The 18196-nt window shown below is 38.9% G+C and overlaps 1 protein-coding gene across 9 annotated transcripts in view; it reads left to right on the top strand.

The window, feature by feature from the left end:
• LOC145340852 (protein unc-13 homolog B-like) overlaps nt 1–18196 on the top strand; it is a 580250-nt gene that overhangs the window by 109318 nt on the left and 452736 nt on the right. For all 9 annotated transcript variants that reach the window (XM_080185311.1, XM_080185327.1, XM_080185336.1 and 6 more), the window contains exon 2: nt 11458–11487. In XM_080185311.1, coding sequence (XP_080041437.1) covers nt 11458–11487 — 30 coding nt within the window. The remainder of the gene's footprint in view (nt 1–11457; nt 11488–18196) is intronic.

Raw genomic sequence — 18196 nt, forward strand, 5'->3', positions numbered from 1 at the left:
CAACATCTGTTGGAATGATGCAAGGATCAGTCTAACAATCTATATTAATGAGTTTGATGAAGTGACCAAGAATAATATACCCACATTTGCTACATATATAGATGACAATGTCAGTGATGAGGAAGATACAATGAGGCTGCAAAGGAATATAGACGCATCAAGTGAGTGGGCAGCAAGGTGGCCAATGGAGCATAATGTAAGGAAGTGTGAGTTGTAAGGACAAAAAAGCAGAATATTTTTTGAAAGGCATGCAACTTGTAAATGTTCATGTTCAGTGAGGCTTGGATGTGCTTGTACAAGGAACACAAAGTTAACGTGCAGGTACAGCAAGCAATTAGGAAGACAAATGACATGTTGGCCTTCATTGCAAGTTGATTGCAGTATCAGATTAAAGAACTGAATTGCAAATCCTGCTACAATTGTATGGGGCATTGGTGAGTACTATGCACAGTTTTTATCTCCATTTCAAAGGAAGGATATATTTGCTTTGAAGGCAGTACAGCAAAGTGATTAGTAGATTGGCCCCTGAGAGAAGAGGGTTGTCTCATGATGAGAGACTGAGTAAATTGGACTTATACTCTGGAATTTAGGAGAATGAGAAGTGATCTCAATTCCTAAGGGAATCTAGGGTAGATACTGAGCAGTTGTTTCCCCTGGCAGGGATTCTAGCATATGGGGGCATGGTTTCAGGATGAGGGTTCAATCGTTTCAGACTGAGATGAGGAGAAATTTCATCATGTAGAGGGTGGTCCGTCATTGAATATATTCGAGTGAGATTGCTCAATTTTTGATTTCCCAGGGAATCTAGGAATATATCAAGTAGCCAGTAAAGTGGAGTTGAGATGGAAAAGCAGCCAGTATCTTATTGAAAGGAAAATAGGCCCAGGGTCCATATGGTCCACTATTCCTTTTTGTTATGTTCTTACATTCTGTATTTGTTGGTGAGTACTATTTTGTGTTAAAGTATTTGGGAATATTCTAGTTTTCATTTGTTTTGTATAAAGGTTTCTTTTTCCCAATTATTGCACATCAGCAATATACAAGAGATTATTCAACTGACGCCACAAGCCTTCTGCTAGTTGCTTTTTCTTTGTGTTCCATTACAGTCAGGTTGTATTAAAATTGCTGAATATCACACTTTTCCTGACGACTAGATTATTATTCTACAGAGAGGATTTGAGGAGAAAAGATTGTTCTAACGCTGGGGTTTTATATATTTATATTTTAAGTTGCTACCTGGACAGAAGATGGTTAAAACGTCAAACAGAAATTGTTTATTCCCCATGTTTAAATGACGAGTTAGTTCACCTGCATATTTGGAAGATCTCTTCTTGTCCATTGTATTGGAATTAAGAGAGACAAAGTCATCAGAAAGTTGGGCTGATGTTTTGAAAAGACATTGGGCAAAATCTTATAAAAATGTGGCAGAGCATCAGTTCCAGTGAGAAAACAGGCCTGGAACTCTCCAGTTCCACTGGCCAGTTCTGTTTTCAGATCTTGTTGCTTCAACTGCCAGAAATAGAGTGGATGTGGTTTGAGCCATCATGCTGGTAGGTGGGGCCTCTTAGAGCTGGGGACTGAGTCTAATCATTGAAACAATTGCCCTCTCTCCCCCACTCCACAACAGAGGAATCTGTGGCCTTAAGTCCCTGCCCCCAATCATCCTCAGCATTGACCCACCCCCCCCTCCAATTATCAACAGCATCCCCATCACTCTGTGCCTGCCCTAAGTACAAATAGATGAGTCCCTGCAAGTGAGACTCCTCCTAGGGCCCCCCCCCTTGGCAATGCCCCTGGCATAGGTTGGCACTGTCAAGTCTGCTGCTAACCTAGCAGTGCCAACCTATGCCAGGGAGCAGTGCCAATGAATATTGCCAGGGCACTGTATGGTCATGCCCCCTGACTGAACCTGTTTGAAACTTCAGTGATGTGACATCACATCGGCGAGCTAAGAAAATCAGGTGAGGGGTGTAATTCTGGTGAGGGTGTTTAATTAGAATTAAATTTACTTAAGTTTATTTATTCGTGTCACAAGTAGGCTTACATTAACACTGCAATGAAGTTACTGTGAAAATCCCCTATTTGCCATACTCTGGTACCTATACATGTGCACGTATAGAATTCAGGTTCTTACCCATTACGGGCGTGAACCTGATTAATCGCAGGTGAGGGGTGGCAAAAATTGGAGATTGCAATCTTGCAGGCAAGATTCAAGATTTCTGGGTTTCACTGGATCTTAAGCCCCCACTGGCAATTTTGCAGATGGAGAGTGCGGGCTAAAGATCCCATCAAAGCTTCATAGACAGTCAGGCTACAAAAGACTGAGATAAGACAGGAAGCTGCAGGGAAAATTTGTTCTGACCTGGACTGGAGGACAAAATTAAAGGAACTTTTCTCCTTTAGTTAAGACAACTTACTGAATTGAAGTTTATCAAATATTTATTATTTTATATCATTAGGCTAATGCATGTTTACCAATATTTTAATTAACTGAATCTCATATCTGATGCTCTGTATGTTTACTGTAAAATAAAGTAATTTAACAAATCAAATCCTGATCACACTTTCAGATTAGGTATTAAAGGATGAGTTCTCAACATAACTAGGGGCCATAGCTTGAGGATAAGGGACCTTTTAGGACTTAAGAGTGGAGATGTTTTTTCACCAAGGAAGTGGTGACTCTGTGGCATTACTACCACAGGAAGTAGTTGAAGCCAAAACATTGTCTGATTTCAAGAAGGAAATAGATATAGCTCAGGGCTAAAGGCATCAAGGGATATTGGGGGAAAATGGGATCAGGATATTGAATTTGATGATCAGTCAAGATCAAAATGAATGGTGGTGCAGGCCTGAAGGGCTGAATGGCCTACTGCTTAGATTTTCTATCTGTTTATATGAATTAATGCCATAACTGAATCTGTACAAAGCCTTTTTCAAAGTTTGACAATGAACTTGTCTGTCGAAATAAAGAATGGATCTTAAAATCTGTTATGCACACGGTGGAAATTCTCCAGCCAGGAAAGCTGCGAATGTTCATTCATGGAGTACATTAAAGACAGAAGTCAATAGATTTTTGGATGTTGAGGGATATACAAGTAGTGCGGGAAAATGAACTTGAGGTAGAAGATCAGCCAAGATTTTGGTTGAGTGGCAGAGCAGCCCGAAGGACAAAATATCCACCTTCAACTCGGGAGTTTCACTACAATACTACATTGAAGGTTCAATATAAATACAAGTTGTTGATGAGATTCTCAGTGAAGTTTTCCAAAGAACCTTCAGAAGCCTGAACTATTCAACATGTACACCCATCCATTCCACTGACCTCCCTGCCTTTCAATCTCAGCCCTCTTGCATTTGTTTATAATACTGCTTGCTATTTGCCAAATACCCCAATTTTAACATCACAAAAAATATGTGAATATAGAATATTTTGAAAATTTGCCATTGATACCTGTGACAAATGGTGATGATGATACCAATCAATTGCGACAGGACACAGGTGAGTAGAATAGTCAGACAAGTGGCAGATGTAATTTAATACAGAAAAGTGAGGTAATGCATTTTGGCAGAAGGGATCGACAAAGGCAATATTTACTCAATGGCACAGTCCTAAGAATGTGCAGGGATAGAATGACCTGGGGGTTTATGTGAATAGATACTTGATGGCATCAGGGCGTATTGAGAGAATAGTTAGCAAAACATAAGGGATGATGGTCAGATTCTCTTGTTAGAGATGGTCATTGCCTGATACTTCTGTGAATTTTACTTGCGAATTATCATCCAGAGCTTGAATAATATCTGGTCTTGCTGTATATGGACACAGGCTGCTTCAGTATTTGTGGAGTCTTGAATGTTACTGAAGATTCTTGCTTTCAGTTTAGTGATGGAGAGAACTTCACTGGAGCAGTTACAGATGATTTTGGCTAGGACTTGGCCTGAGAAACTCCTGCAGTGTTGCCCTGGGGCTAAGAGGACTGGCCTCAAACAACTACAACCATCTTCCTGTAGGCCCTGGATTAGGCTATTTACAATTGTGCTGCTTGACAGTCAGAGATCTAAGTTGCACATAGTAATTTACTGCTCCTTGGGGCTTGTAATCACGTCAGCGAGTCTTCATAAATCGGCATCTATTTGTAAATTGTGATAGTTTGGTTAGCAGGTACTTTTCCTTCCCACACTCCATTTTCACTGATTTATTATCCCTTTGTTTTTCTTGGACATTTTAATTGGTTCATTTATATTAATTAGAGGTTACACTTTTTTCTCAAGGTAAATATGTAGCTAATTTCATGTTATAGCAGAGAATTGCTAGGGATGCTAATTTACGTTTTGTAGATTTGTGGGGAAAAGTCAGGGGAATAGCACTAGGTGAATTGTTCTTCCAGAAGGCCAGCTCAGACCTGAATGGCCTCCATCTGTATTGATTCTAAGTTACACCATCATGTTCATACAGATTATTGTTTAGTAATCTATTTGATTGAACTATACAATAACGTTGGGCAAATCAGACATTGCAATCTCTCAACTACAATTCTGTTTGCATACCAGTAGGAGCATTCCTGTTCTATTGTCAGGACAGTGAGGGTGAATTTAGTTGATTGCACATATTTGTTTCAGTCCATCTGTGGCATGGTCCAAGGAAAATTACGGAAAGTTCACTGTTCTGTCTGTCATTGTAACAATCCTGGAAACGTAATCAGGCTGGTTGGGGAATTGATCGTTTGATAATTCTCCTTCCTCCTTGAAGCAAAAGAGCAGGTTTGAAGATCAGGGATAAATTTATGTGCAGTAGGTGTCTGATGTTTGTTATTCTAATTCCAGCGGCAAGGGATCCTTTAATGTTGAAATGAAGTACATTTTAATTATTATTTAAAGGGAATTGTAACCACTAGAGTTTAGATGGTTGAAATATTCTTCAGTCTTGTAAATAAATCTGAATGCAATGAAATAGCTAATTGAAATGTCACTGTTGTAAAAATAAATGTATTTAAATATTGCCTCATAGATTAAAAAAAATCCTCCCAATCCTAAATTTTAGTGGAAGTTTATTTCCTTGGGTTTTAGATTGTTATGATCTTAGTTGGTATTATAACTGGACAGGAAGTTCCTAGAATGGAATCTTAGCTCAAAAGTTGGCATTTTTCAAGAAACGTGGAGAAACAAAACTACAGGACTGCTAATTATTTTTCACAACAAGGAAAAACATGTTTATTAAACATGAAAAGTTTGATTATAATACAGTACTCCTTTACTCTCTCCTTAGCTTCACAGATATACGCAGATTTTAATGACAACACCCCACTCTGAGACCAAATGGCCGATGCCACTCACCTTTTTTCCCACAGTTTGTCTAGAGGATTGCCACATGAAAGTTTCCAACCTCTATGCCAAGAAAGACACAATTTAAAATCTTCTTTCAAAACAAAGCTTTCTACCAGCAGTTTGCATAATGAATCCATTCCAGGTGTTGCAATTATACTCCACTTTTAACAAGGAACCCAGCACCAAGTTTTACATCTCTCCCTTCAGCATTCTTTTATTTTGTTTGTTAAATAAATGTTTCACAATTGCTTTAACTATCAATTCCCAAACTGCATTAAGATAGCACCAAACTTTCGATTCACTTCTGAAGTCATCTTTCCTACTTTAAATCTGGTTATTGCATCTGTTTCTTTAACTTAGAGCACTTTTTCAGCTTTTCCCTTGAACTGCCCTGACCAGTACCTCTTTCAACTTCTTGGCCTCTGTTCCTTTAACATTAATCTTCATAAGACATTCTTTCTAACCCAGTTCCATGGTTATCTGGACTGTATCTGGTTTGTTGGGAAGTCTGCCCCTTTGCAGCCCCTTTGTCCTGTCCAGTCTTTCTTCCAGTAGAATTGGGAGATGTTCGCTCCCTGGCATCTGATCTTGAACTGCCTTGGTTTCCTGTGTAAACTAAGGACAAAGGAAATCTCTTCTCTCTAGAAAGCGGCCCCTGGTTACTAAACAGATGTTCACTGAGGACTCTACTTTTGACTTCTACTTGTGCTATAGCTTTTAGTTATTCTTCATGCTGTAACTTCTCTAAGCACAATCGAGACACAGCTTGAATTGAAACCAAAACCACTACACAAACACCTTTTATCCAGCATGAATCTAGGTTTATCTTTCCTTGCACAGAAACACTAAATTAAACCCATTAAAAACTATATCTTATTTCTAATAATTACCAATATAAATCCCTTAAAACTACCTTTGTTTTCCTGATGACATACTTTCTGGGACATTACCTAAATAATTCTGTTATGAGTCTGCCCAGTCTATTCTACTGGAGGAAAGTGCTGGCTTGGCAAAAAATTCTCAACCTTTCTCATCTGATGTACACTTAATGGCTATGATATTTAATATATTGTTAATTGTGGCTAATAAACATTCAGTTTGCTATCTGGGTTGTAGAGAAGGATGAATACAAGTAACATAAGAAACCTCAAATTCATTTTGCAGCAGGCTTGTCTTGCATGTCTTGGGCAAGAAATTGGGTAGAATAATGCCCTTTTTAGGAGGAGTAAGCATACGGAGTAAAGCACAGCAGATGCCGCCTTTGTTGCAGGTATTAATTAGTTCGTGTGAAAAGGAGAAATATACATAGTAGGCAGATCTTGACATCAGTCATTGTGCAGCAACACTGTCATTTTTCCACTCAGTGGTATCATTGACATCCTTCCTTAAGCTCACCTAACTGAACACATGTTAAACAGAAATATTACCTCAGACTTTTGTATCTTTTTCCCGAAGGAAGAAGGTGGGAATGCCTAGGGTGCGTGGTGTTCTTAATTATGCTGGCTGTTTTGCCGAGGCAGTGAGAAGTGTTGACAGAGTCAATGAATAGGAGTCTGGTTTGCGTATTGGATTAAGCTACATTCTCAACCTTTTGTAGTTCCTTGCGATTTTGGGCAGAGCAGGAGCCATACCAAGCTTTGATACAAACAGAAAGAATGCTTTCAATGGTGCATCTTTAAAAGTTGGTGAGAGTCTTAGCTGACATGCCAAAATTCCTTCGTTTTCTGAGAAAGTAGAGGTGTTGGTTGGCTTTCTTAACTATAGTGTAGGCATGGGGGGACCAGGACAGGTTGTTGGTAACCTGGACACCCAAATACTTGAAGCTCTCGACCCTTTCTACTTCATCCGTATTTGTGTAGATGGGGCAAGTACTCCATTATGCTTCCTGAAGTTGAATACAATCTCCTTTATTTTGTTGGCATTGAGGGAGAGATTATTGTTGCCGCACCAGTTCACCGGATTCTCTATCTCATTCCTGTACTCTATCTCATTATTGTTTGAGAAAATCAAATCAAATCAAATCAAGATATTAAGAGAAATGAGAGGGGGAAGCCAGGGCATTATATACTTGTTCATTTAAATCAATTTTGTCGAGAAATTACTATTGTCTACAATTGAAGATAGTGTGCTAGAGTATCTTGGAAGTTCTACAGCCAACATGGATTTGTGCCTGATGAACCTGACTGAATTTTTTGAAGAAGTGACTTGCATACTGGTCAAAGGAATGTTTTGGAATTCCACTTAATTGACTTCTACAAGGCATTTGATAAAGACTTTCAGAAGAGATGATTAACCAAAATTGAGCCTCATGAATTAAAGGCAAAATATTTACCTAGTTAGGAAATTGGCTTGGAGAGAAGGGTTAATGAGCAGGTATTTTAATTGATGGAATGTGACTCTTCGTGACCTGTAACAATCTACACTGAAGCCTCAAATATTCATTGTATTTACTAACTACTTAAATAATGGGATAGAAAACCATGTATCCAGGTTTGCTATGTTTTACCCACATCTGATCTAGTGCTTGTAAGGGTGATATTGAGTGATGCTGCATCATTACAAAAAACTGACCTTTTCTTCCTCATGCAGCACAGCCATATCCACATATGCACCACTTGAAAGAGGTAATAAGCATTAAATTTTAGTTTAATGGGGAAATAGAGAGAGAGACAGAGCAAGTTGGAAATGGCTGTTGAAAGCGCCTGCTAGTTGTTCAGAGAGTATGTGGGATGAGATAGAATCCATGAGGGATAAAGAAGGTGGAATGAAACCCTCTATAATAACTCTTGCAATTACAGTGTCATGATGCTGTCACTGCTCATGGCATTCAATCTGTTTCATTTGAAGGGATTGAAGCCATTGAACATTTTGACCACTGCAGCCATATCCTTAAGTTTCTGGTATTAATTCCCTCAGTGAGCTTTTCTTGTTGGTTACGATATTGTTGTCTGGAGGGCTTTTTATTCTCTGAAGTGGGGGAAGAACATCTGAGCCTTAATTGGTTGCATCCAGGTCTTCAAGACCACATCAGTGAAACTTGGTGCTTGTCTTGCAGCCATTTTTGTCCATACAAATTTTCCCTTTTACCAGCAGCCAGAATGCATTTAGTTTGTAAAAAAAAAATTGCTGGCTATCTGTAAGTATCAGGAGTGATACCTGATACCCACACACCCAAACAAAGGTGTTCAATGAATAGCACTGGATACAATATAATAAGCAGGCAACACAAATACAGCATTAACATGCATGTGGAGTGCAAGATCTACCACCTCTGTGCCCCCTTTCTGCATAATTGAATTTCTATACCTTCAAACTTTGTGAAAGCTGCTCTCATGCCATCAGTGAAAAAAATAAATTAATAGCTTTTGTTAATGACTGTGGCATAATTCTTGTTCTCTCAGACAGAACTGATACTTTTGGGGAATCTTGTAGCTTGATCCTCCTAGTGGGTAACTGGGTTTCACATATCATCCACTTTAAACAAACAGTTAATATGTCACGAATCAGATCGTAACAATATTGAGAAGGGGAATGTAGCTGGGCAGAGAGAGAGAAAGATGGTTGATGGAAGGAAAGCAAATGGAAGGAATAAGAGGGACATTCTCAATTGAAAAGATATGGTACGTGGTTTTTCTACACGTCTGTATTATGATATTGTTATTTACCAAATGCATAAGAAATCTGGATTTTGGAATTGAAGGAGCTTTTGAAATTTGTTGATAACCAAATGGCATGTGGCAAATTGTACACAACCTCTATGAAGAAAGTGGAGGAGAAAATAAACTACATCTGACACTTATGATGTCTTATTGTTAAAAAGCAGCGTATTGGTTAGATGTCTGTATGCAAATGTCTTATGGTTCATATATTAGTGGACATGTCTTGCCTACCTTGCCCTCAATTCCTTCGCCATACCACTGCAGTCAGTTTAAATGTTGGTGCTACTGCAGTCATTTTGCTGTGTTAGTATGGCAGATTAAGATGACCTGTACGTACAAAGCTATTTATATTGAACACCAAGTGTAGGCAGCAAAAATGTGATATAGATCAGCTGATGGAGTTACCCCTGCACAGCTTTAACTTCACGGTACTGTAATATAACTGAATTGCAGACTTTAAATTGTTAATTTTGAGTTGTCACTACCATTATTAAACATGTCAATTTAACTGAATACCAGTAAAATATAGTTACTTTTTACCTGGCAGCAGACAAGGCCCTGGCTTCAAAATAGTACTTGCAGTAGAATGATACGCCATAGAAAGTTATCGCAACAAGTCCTATTTGTTGAATTTTACTTCTCTGCCATATTTTATTTTTAGCTGAAAATCACCAGAGATTTGTACAGAACAAACTTAGGATCTAAAAAATAATTTTTAAAAAGTAATTGTCAAACAAGCGTTGTTGGATAATGATTCTAACAGCAGATAGTTTGCCTACGGCATATATAATAGTGATAGTGGCAGAGTGCAATGCATTGAGTAATGGCCAAATAAAAGGTAATTTGGCACAATGCATATGAAACAGGCCAATTTTATGAAGAGTATATATACGATTCTGCAGTGAGCAGTTCAACATAATTTTAACCCTGGGAAGTTGAGAAACTAAAGGTGGAAAGACATAAAAATGAATCAGTCATGCAGTAAATCTTGGTATAGTGCACAAAGTACTTAATCACATACTTGCAAAGAAAGTCCAGCTAATGCTATGCCAGTAAGGTCAAATGGGAAAAGTTAATTGTTAAATAGAACAGTGAAAACAATTTGTACAGGAATTGTTTCTTTTAATAGATTTCAGACTGTATAGTCTATAAGCTCTCCATTGGCTGCACTGGATATGTGCGGTTCCAGTAATCTAGTGGAAGCATACCCTGTGTGCTTTTGGCAAGCATTATTTCATCAAAGGAGCAAGAAGTGTTTATTTTTAACATGGTCTTGCAAGCAAGTGAACAATTTCACAAAATTTGTGCTGTATATAATTTCAAACACTAAGAAAATGACAAAGGCATGTTTTTAGGAATGGTGAACCTTAAAAAAAAGTAATAATTTTTTTTGCAGTTTTTAACCTGGAATGTTTTTGGATGTAAAGCTCATAGCCTTTAGTCTCAGTTCAAAAATGATAAAAGGTTTTGTGGAACATTGCACTTGAATGCAGACATGCTTATCATTTTGTCATGTGTGCATTTTTTTTGTAGATGACTGATAGTTTAGATGCTCAGACACTAATTGGAGATGTCTAAAAAGCTCAGTACAAATTGACCTTGCATTGTTCTTTTTTAAAAAAAAGTTTTTTTTAGCAATTGAGCTTTGTAATGAACTTTTCACGTATTAAACCCTGCTCATCTACTCATTAAATTGCTAGCCTATAATCTTGTGGGAGAAATTGAAAAAAATGGTTGTCAATGAATGTCAGATAGCTAAGAAGATCTGTTCAGTTCTAGAGTATTGCAATTAGTTCCTGATGATTTTGAAGATCTTTTTGTGCTGAAAAATCTTTTTGATTATCCAATAATTTGAAATTAGCAGTGTAGATAAAAAGTAGGAATTATAGTGGTTGATGGAATTATCAGGCAATTTGAATCAAATGACATTGAATTAAAAGGAGTAAAATGTGTAGCTTTCAGACCTTTGTAATCAACTGAGTTTCTGCAGCAATATTGTGGCTTTAATACTGCCAACAGATGAGCAATGTAGAAGATAGAAGAAGGAGGAATCCATCTGGCCCTTCCAGCCTGCTCTGCCATTCATTACAATCAAGACTGATTGTCCAACTCAATCGCCTAATCCTGCTTTTTCCCCATAACCTTTGACCCGATTCACCCCAAGTTCCACGTCCAGCCGCCTCTTAAATACGTTCAATGTTATGGCATTAACGGCTTCTGGTGGTCATGAATTCCACAGGTTCAGCTAGTTAGAGTTGCAATTACAGTTTAGCTAGTTATTTCCACACAATCATGTGCTGCCTATGCAGTTGTTCGGATTTTCTTGGGAGAAGCTAATAGATCAATTTTAAGGGGTGACGATTGATTGCACAGTCTGCTTTGTTTGTTCGTTCACATGTATGTTACTAATACAATGAAGTAATTGTTTCTTGGAGTTAATGTTTTTCTTTTTCTTCTCCCCACCTTTCTCTTGTAGTTAAGAAAGCCAGCCTCAGTGGACCTCCAGGTAAGACTCATGTATTGGATTAATAATAGAATGCCATGCATGTTGTGTTTGCTGTACACAAGAATTATGAATAGGAGTAGGCCATTCGGCCCATCATGTCTGCTCTGCTATTTGATAAGATCATTGCTGATCTGATTGTAGCCTCACCTCCACTTACCTCTGTGCCTCCATAACCCTTGCCTCAGCTGTCAATCAAAAATCTATTTAGCTCAGCCTTAAATATGTTCAGTGACCAAGCCTCTGTTGTTCACTGGGGAAGAGAATTCCACAGACTAATTACCCTCTGAGGGGAAAAAAAATCAGCTCCTCTCAGTCTTAAATGGATGATCCCTAATTTTTAAACAATGTTCCCTCATTCTAGACTCCCCCATGAAGGGTAACATCTCCTTAGGATCCACCTTATTAAGTTCCCTGAGGATTTTACTAGTTTCAGTAGTACCTACGGCAAACTTTTCCAGTTGTTCACACCAGCAGGATCATCTGGTTCCTCTGCAGTCAACGGAGATTTGCTGAGTGCCAAATTCTCCGTCCTCACTTGCAGTGGCAACGGGACGTGAATGGCTGTTTAAGATCATGCCCCACCTCTCTCTTCTCAACTTCAATGGGTATGGTCCAACTTGCTCAAACTTTACTCATAGGCAAACCCCATCATACAGACATATGTATTAGGAGCAAGAGTAGGCCATTTGGCCCACTGAACCTGCTTCACCATTTGATAAGTTCATGGCTGATCTGATTGTGGCCTCTGCCTTACCACCTACCCTTATAAAGAACAAAGAAAAGTACAGCACAGGAACAGGCCCTTTGCCCCCCCAACCCTGTGCTGATCATGAAGCCCTAGCTAAGCTTAAAAAAAAACCTTTTTCCCTTACTTGGTCTGTATCTCTCAATTCCCTCCCTATTCAAGTACTCATTGAGGTACCTCTTAAATGTTGCTAATGTGCCTGCTTTCACAACCTCCTCTGTCAGTGCAATCCAGGCACTCACCACTCTCTGCATGAAAAACATCCCTTGCACATCTCCCTTAAACTTTCCCTGCTCAACTTAAACTTGTGTTCCAATAATACATGTGAATCAATCTTTCTTGACCTTAAAAATATTCAGTGACCCTGCTCCAATGCATTTGCTTTTGAAAAGGCAATTACAGCAAAAATTTTTTTTTTAATAAACCATTGTTGCAACTAAATGAGGGGGCTGAATTGATTAGGAGCCAATTTACTCTTCACCTGGTTGTAATGTAACTATGATGATAAAAAATCTGTTTTACTTAAGATAATTCCATAGATTAACAACCCCATGAGTGAAAAAAATACTTCCCACATCTGTGTTAAATGGGAGATCTAGGTCCAGACATTTTACAAGGGGAAACATTCTTTTAGCATCTACCCTGTCAAATCCCTTCAGGAACTTGTGTTTCAGTAAGATCGCCTCTCATTCTTCTGAAATCCAGTCAGTAAAGACCTAGCCAACCTTTCCTCATAAGACAACTCCAGGAATCTCTCCACAGCTTCTAATGCATTGATATCCTTTCTTAAATAAGAGACCGAACCGTACACGGTAGTCCAGATGCGGTCTCACCAAGGCAGTGTACATCTGTAGCAACGTTTCTCTATTTTTATATTCTATTTCCCTCGCAATAAAGGGCAACATTTCCTTTACCTTCCTATTCACTCTCTCTATCTGTAAACTAACTTTTGTCATTCATGTACCAGGACACCTAGATCTCTCTGTACCGCAGGGTTCTGCAGTCTTTCTCCATTTAAATATTATACTCCTTTTGCATTCTTTCTGCCAAAGTGGACAAATTGAAATTATACTTCATCCACTAAATTTTTGCCCACTTACTTAACTTATCTATATCCCTTTGTGTACTCTTTATTTCCCCGTGACAACTTTGTTTCCTTTCTACCTTTTGAGTCATCAACAAATTTAGTTCCATGTATGTAGTCCTCTCATCCAAGCCATTGACAAAAATTATAAGTAGTTACAGCCCCAATAATGTACCCTACGGCCTTCCTATAGCTACAGCTTGCCAATCCGAAAATGATTCATTTATCCCTCCCCTGCTTCCTGATCGGGAACGAATCTTCTATCCACGCTAATATGTTATTACTCCCGACACCTTGAGCTCTTATTTTGCAAAGTAACCTTAGATGCGCCTTCCGAATGTCTTTTAGAAATCCAAATTCACCATATCAAAGGTTACCCTTTGTCCAGCTTGCTTGTTACTATCTCAACAAACTCGAAATAAATTAGTCAAACATGATTTTCCTTTTACAAAATCATATTGATTCTGCCTGATTATATTCTAATTCTCTATACGATCTTTTATAAATCCCCTGCGATTTGCTGTTTAATGATAGATTCAAGAACTTACCCTAGATGATAGTCTGACTGGCTTGTAGTTTTTGGCTTTCTGTCTTTCTCCTCTCTTGAGTAGAAATAATCAGTTTGTAAAATTAAACAGAAGTATTGAGACTTAAGTAGAATGGATTTTTTTATTATCATAGTTACATTACAGCCAGGTGAGGACTAAGCTGGCTCCTAATCAATTCAGCTCCCTCATTTGGTTGCAACAATGGTTTATAAATTTTTTTGCTGTAATTGTCTTTTCAAATGCAAATATATGTATTTACCAATAAGGAAGCAATCAAACCAGGTTTTCTTGAGTCAAAGAGCAAATTCATTAGTTACTAAACCTGAGAAAAAATAAGAATGGCGCAATGACACACAGATCTCAGATGTAAGGAGGTTATACTTTAATTAAAGTTAAGTCTTTTGCTTGTCATTGAGGGATACATAGTTGAACCCTCTGGCCGTTCGAAGATAAATGGTTTCGTGTAGAATTCTGGAGTTGACTTTATTCAAACCTGCACTTGTTTGAAGACCTTTTTAGCTTCCTGAGAGAGAGAGAAAGAGATCTTGCCTGCTCTTTTCCAGCAATGTCTTAGATGACTGTCATGTTCATAAGAACATAAGAAGTAGGAGCAGGAGTAGGCCATCTAGCCCTTTGAGCCTGCCCTGCCATTCAATAAGATCATGGCTGATCTGAAGTGGCTCAGTTCCACTTTCCAGCTTTCTCCCCATAACCCTTAATTCCCTTGCCTACCAAAAACCTATCAACCCGTGACTTAAATATATTTAGCGAAGTAGCTTCCACCACTTCAATGGGCAGAGAATTCCAGAGATTCACCACCCTTTGAGTGAAGAAGTTCCTCCTCAACTCCGTTCTAAACTGCCCCGCCCCCTCATCTTGAGGCTGTGCCCTCTAGTCCTGCTGTCCTTTGAGCAGGAAGAATCTCTCTATCTCTACCTGTACCCTATCCATCCCCTTCATTATCTTAAATGTCTCTATAAGATCCCCCCTCATCCTTCTAAACTCCAATGAGTACAGACCCAGTCTATTTAGTCTCTCTTCATAGTCCAACCCCTCATCTCCGGTATCAGCCTAGTGAACCTCCTCTGCACTCCCTCCAAGGCCAAAATATCCTTGCGCAAGTGCGGCGACCAAAACTGCGCACAGTTACTTTCCCCTCTGCCCTCTTTCTCTGATTCTGCTTGGCAGAACCAATTTTAAAACTCCTCTCTATGTTCCCAGAAGGGAATTCAATCAGCATGTCCTGCATTCACCATTGTAGACCAGGTAATCATACTTTTTGATTTCATCACCAAAACCTTGAACACATTATAAGATATAGAAGCCTGTCTGTGAACAACTTTCTCCTATTTGTCTCTTACTGTACAGAGTGAGTACATGGTTCAGCAATCTTGCCTTTAGCTATCCTCTGAACCTGTAAATATATATTATTGCAATCCAGTTGCTGCCCTGTGATTGCTATGATTGACAACTGAGAACGTTTACATGAGGTAATCGTTGCTTTCCCTGTTTCATTTTAAATTTTATTTATGAATCTCAAAGAAAATGGATGCAAAGCCAAGCAGAAGCATTTTACCAATGCTGCTATCTTGATATAGTCCATTATACTTAGACATGCTAAAGTTCCGAGCTGGCCTAAAGACGTTCTTGGAGAAACAAATGAAGAATAATTTACCAGCCTTTTTGTCATATTCTTTAGTTGAAGTTTAATCGTCATTCAAAATGATTTCTTCTGCATCTTTTGATCAGTTCTGGCTCCTATCCTAGAGATTGTATTTATATATTGAGTGAGGAAGAAGGTACACAACCTATAAAAGGGGCAGCTTCTTAAAAGGAAGTATCCCCAGATGATTTTCTCCATTCTGTTAATGGAAATTAAAATTCAGTTGGGAGAGGCAGTGGTGTGGTGGTGTTGTCACTGGACTAGTAAGCCAGAGACCCAGGCTCTGGATCCAGGTTCAAATCACACCATGGTAAATGGTGAAATTTGAATTTAATAAAAAAAAATCTTAAGGAATTAGAAGTCTAACGATGACCATGGAACTGTTGTTGAATATTGTAAAAACTCATATAGTTCACTCAAGACCTTTAGGAGAGAAATCTGCCATCCTTAACTAATCTGACCTGGTATACTTGTGACTCCAGAGCCACAGCAACATGGTTGACTCCTAATTAGGGACAGGCAACAAATGCTGGCAACCAGTGATATCCACATCCTTTAATTAAATTTTTAAAATAGGATGACTGTTCTTTCATTCAACTACTAATTATCATGACTAATCAAAGCTGATTGGTAACCTTTGATTGTGGCATTTTTTATAATTAGCTGGATAACTAAATTAATTTGACCATTCCTAAAAGTATCAGGAAAAGTAAAGAAAATGTAAACAAAACGACTGCACCAACCATTGGTGACAAAAGCTACCTGATACTATTCATTTGGAATGAACTGATGGAAATTCCAGGACAGCTTGTCATGTAGGTGTCCATGCTGTCCTATTTCAAGGTGATCCAAATAGACATCAGCAAATGGCTCTTGTTGTACTCATGTACAAGTGAATGACTGCTGAATAATAGTCTAAGGCAGCCTACTATGAATAATTTTCGGTCAGGTTTGGAGAAATTGACATGTGAGATTGAATTCTTGGAAAAAAAATGTGTCTTTGAGGACTGACTCCAGCACTAATAATTTTCACATCAAATTTTTGTTAAACTGGTGGAGCAAATGCTAACATTAAATTGTCTTTTCTATGTTGTTATGTCTAACTGGATGAATTACTTCCTTCAGTACCTCCTTATAGAAAGTAAAATTAACTCTATCTTATTGTAATTCTAACTTTAGCCACAGAAAACTTGAATGAGTAGTAAATGGCTGGCAGATGCCTTGCATGTTTATTATAATTAAGACATAGAATCCCTACAGTACAGCTCATTGAGTCTGCATTGACTGTCCAAAAGAGCATCTTATGCAGACGCAATCCCGTCCCTACCCAGTAACCCCACGCATTTGTCTTGCTAATCCCCTAAATTACAAATCCTGGGACAGTAAGGAGCAATTTAGTATGTCCAATCCATCAAACCTGCACATCTTTGGACTGTGGGAGGAAACTGCAATGTTGGAAGAAACCCACGCAGACATGGGGAGAACATGCAAACTCCACACAGTCACCCAAGCCTGGACTCGAACCAGGTTCCTTGGCAACGTAAGGCAGCAGTGCTAACCACTGTGTCAGTGCCACGTTATATAATGTGCTTGTGTTGATATTCTAATTACAGCCCTCTGGTTTACCCAACACTCATTTGAGTTTGAAACAAGAACAGAAAATGCTGGAAAACTCAGCACGTTTGGCAGCACCTGTGGAGAGAAAAACAGAGTTAATGTTTTGAGTCCGTATGACTTCTTCAAAGTTTAAGAGAAGTAGAAATATGATGAGTTTTAGACTGTTGAAGAGAGGTGGTGGCATAAGCAGGACCAGGGAGATGTGGAAGTTCAGAGGAGATTTGACAAAGAGGTCATGGGCACAAGATAAAGGAAATGTTCACGGCAGTGTTAAAGACTAAAGGAGGTGTTGATTGTGGCGTAAAGATAACAGAATGCGTTAATTGCAGACAAGGGTCAGTGCTTTGTTAAAGCAAAACTGAGGAACAAGTGACCGATGGCCTGTAGGGGAGGGGATCGACATGTTTGGGTAAACACATTGAGTTGAAAAAGCAGGTTAAGATGAAGGAGAGTTTATGGCCTGCAATTATTGAACTGAATGCTCAGTTCAGAAGGTTGTAAATATTGTCAACAATGGAGCACCTAGAAGTAATCCCTCCTCATCCCAGTTCTAAATGATCAGCTGCATTTCCTAAGACACTGCCCCAGCCAATTGGAATTACCTGTCTGCCCTTAAGCCCCTTCAAACTCCTGTGTGTTTCAATGGGATCACCTCTAACTCTTCTAAACTAGCATATATAACCAGTTTTCTCAACTTTTCATCAAAGGACAATCATTTCATCCCAGGGACCAAATTACTGAAGCTTTGCTGTACTTTCTCCAAAGCACATAGATGTTTTCCTCAGCAATCCAGGTGAAACTGCACCCTGTTCTCTAGGCATGGTCTCTCCAAAGCCCTGTACAACTTATTTTTTGTTTGTGTGGTGAGGGCGCCATTGACTAGGCCAGCATTTATTGCCCATTCCTAATCATCCTTGAGAAGGTGGTGATGGGTCACCTTCTTAAACTGCTGCAGGCCATGTGGTGTAGATTCACTTTCAGTGCTATAAGGAAGGGAGATCCAGGATTTTGACCCAGCTGGGAAGTCTGGTGGTTGCGAAAGGCACTGCCTA

This window comes from Carcharhinus amblyrhynchos, chromosome 1 (assembly GCF_965287045.1).
Source record: "Carcharhinus amblyrhynchos chromosome 1, sCarAmb.v2.hapA, whole genome shotgun sequence".
In the NCBI taxonomy this organism is placed as follows: domain Eukaryota; kingdom Metazoa; phylum Chordata; class Chondrichthyes; order Carcharhiniformes; family Carcharhinidae; genus Carcharhinus; species Carcharhinus amblyrhynchos.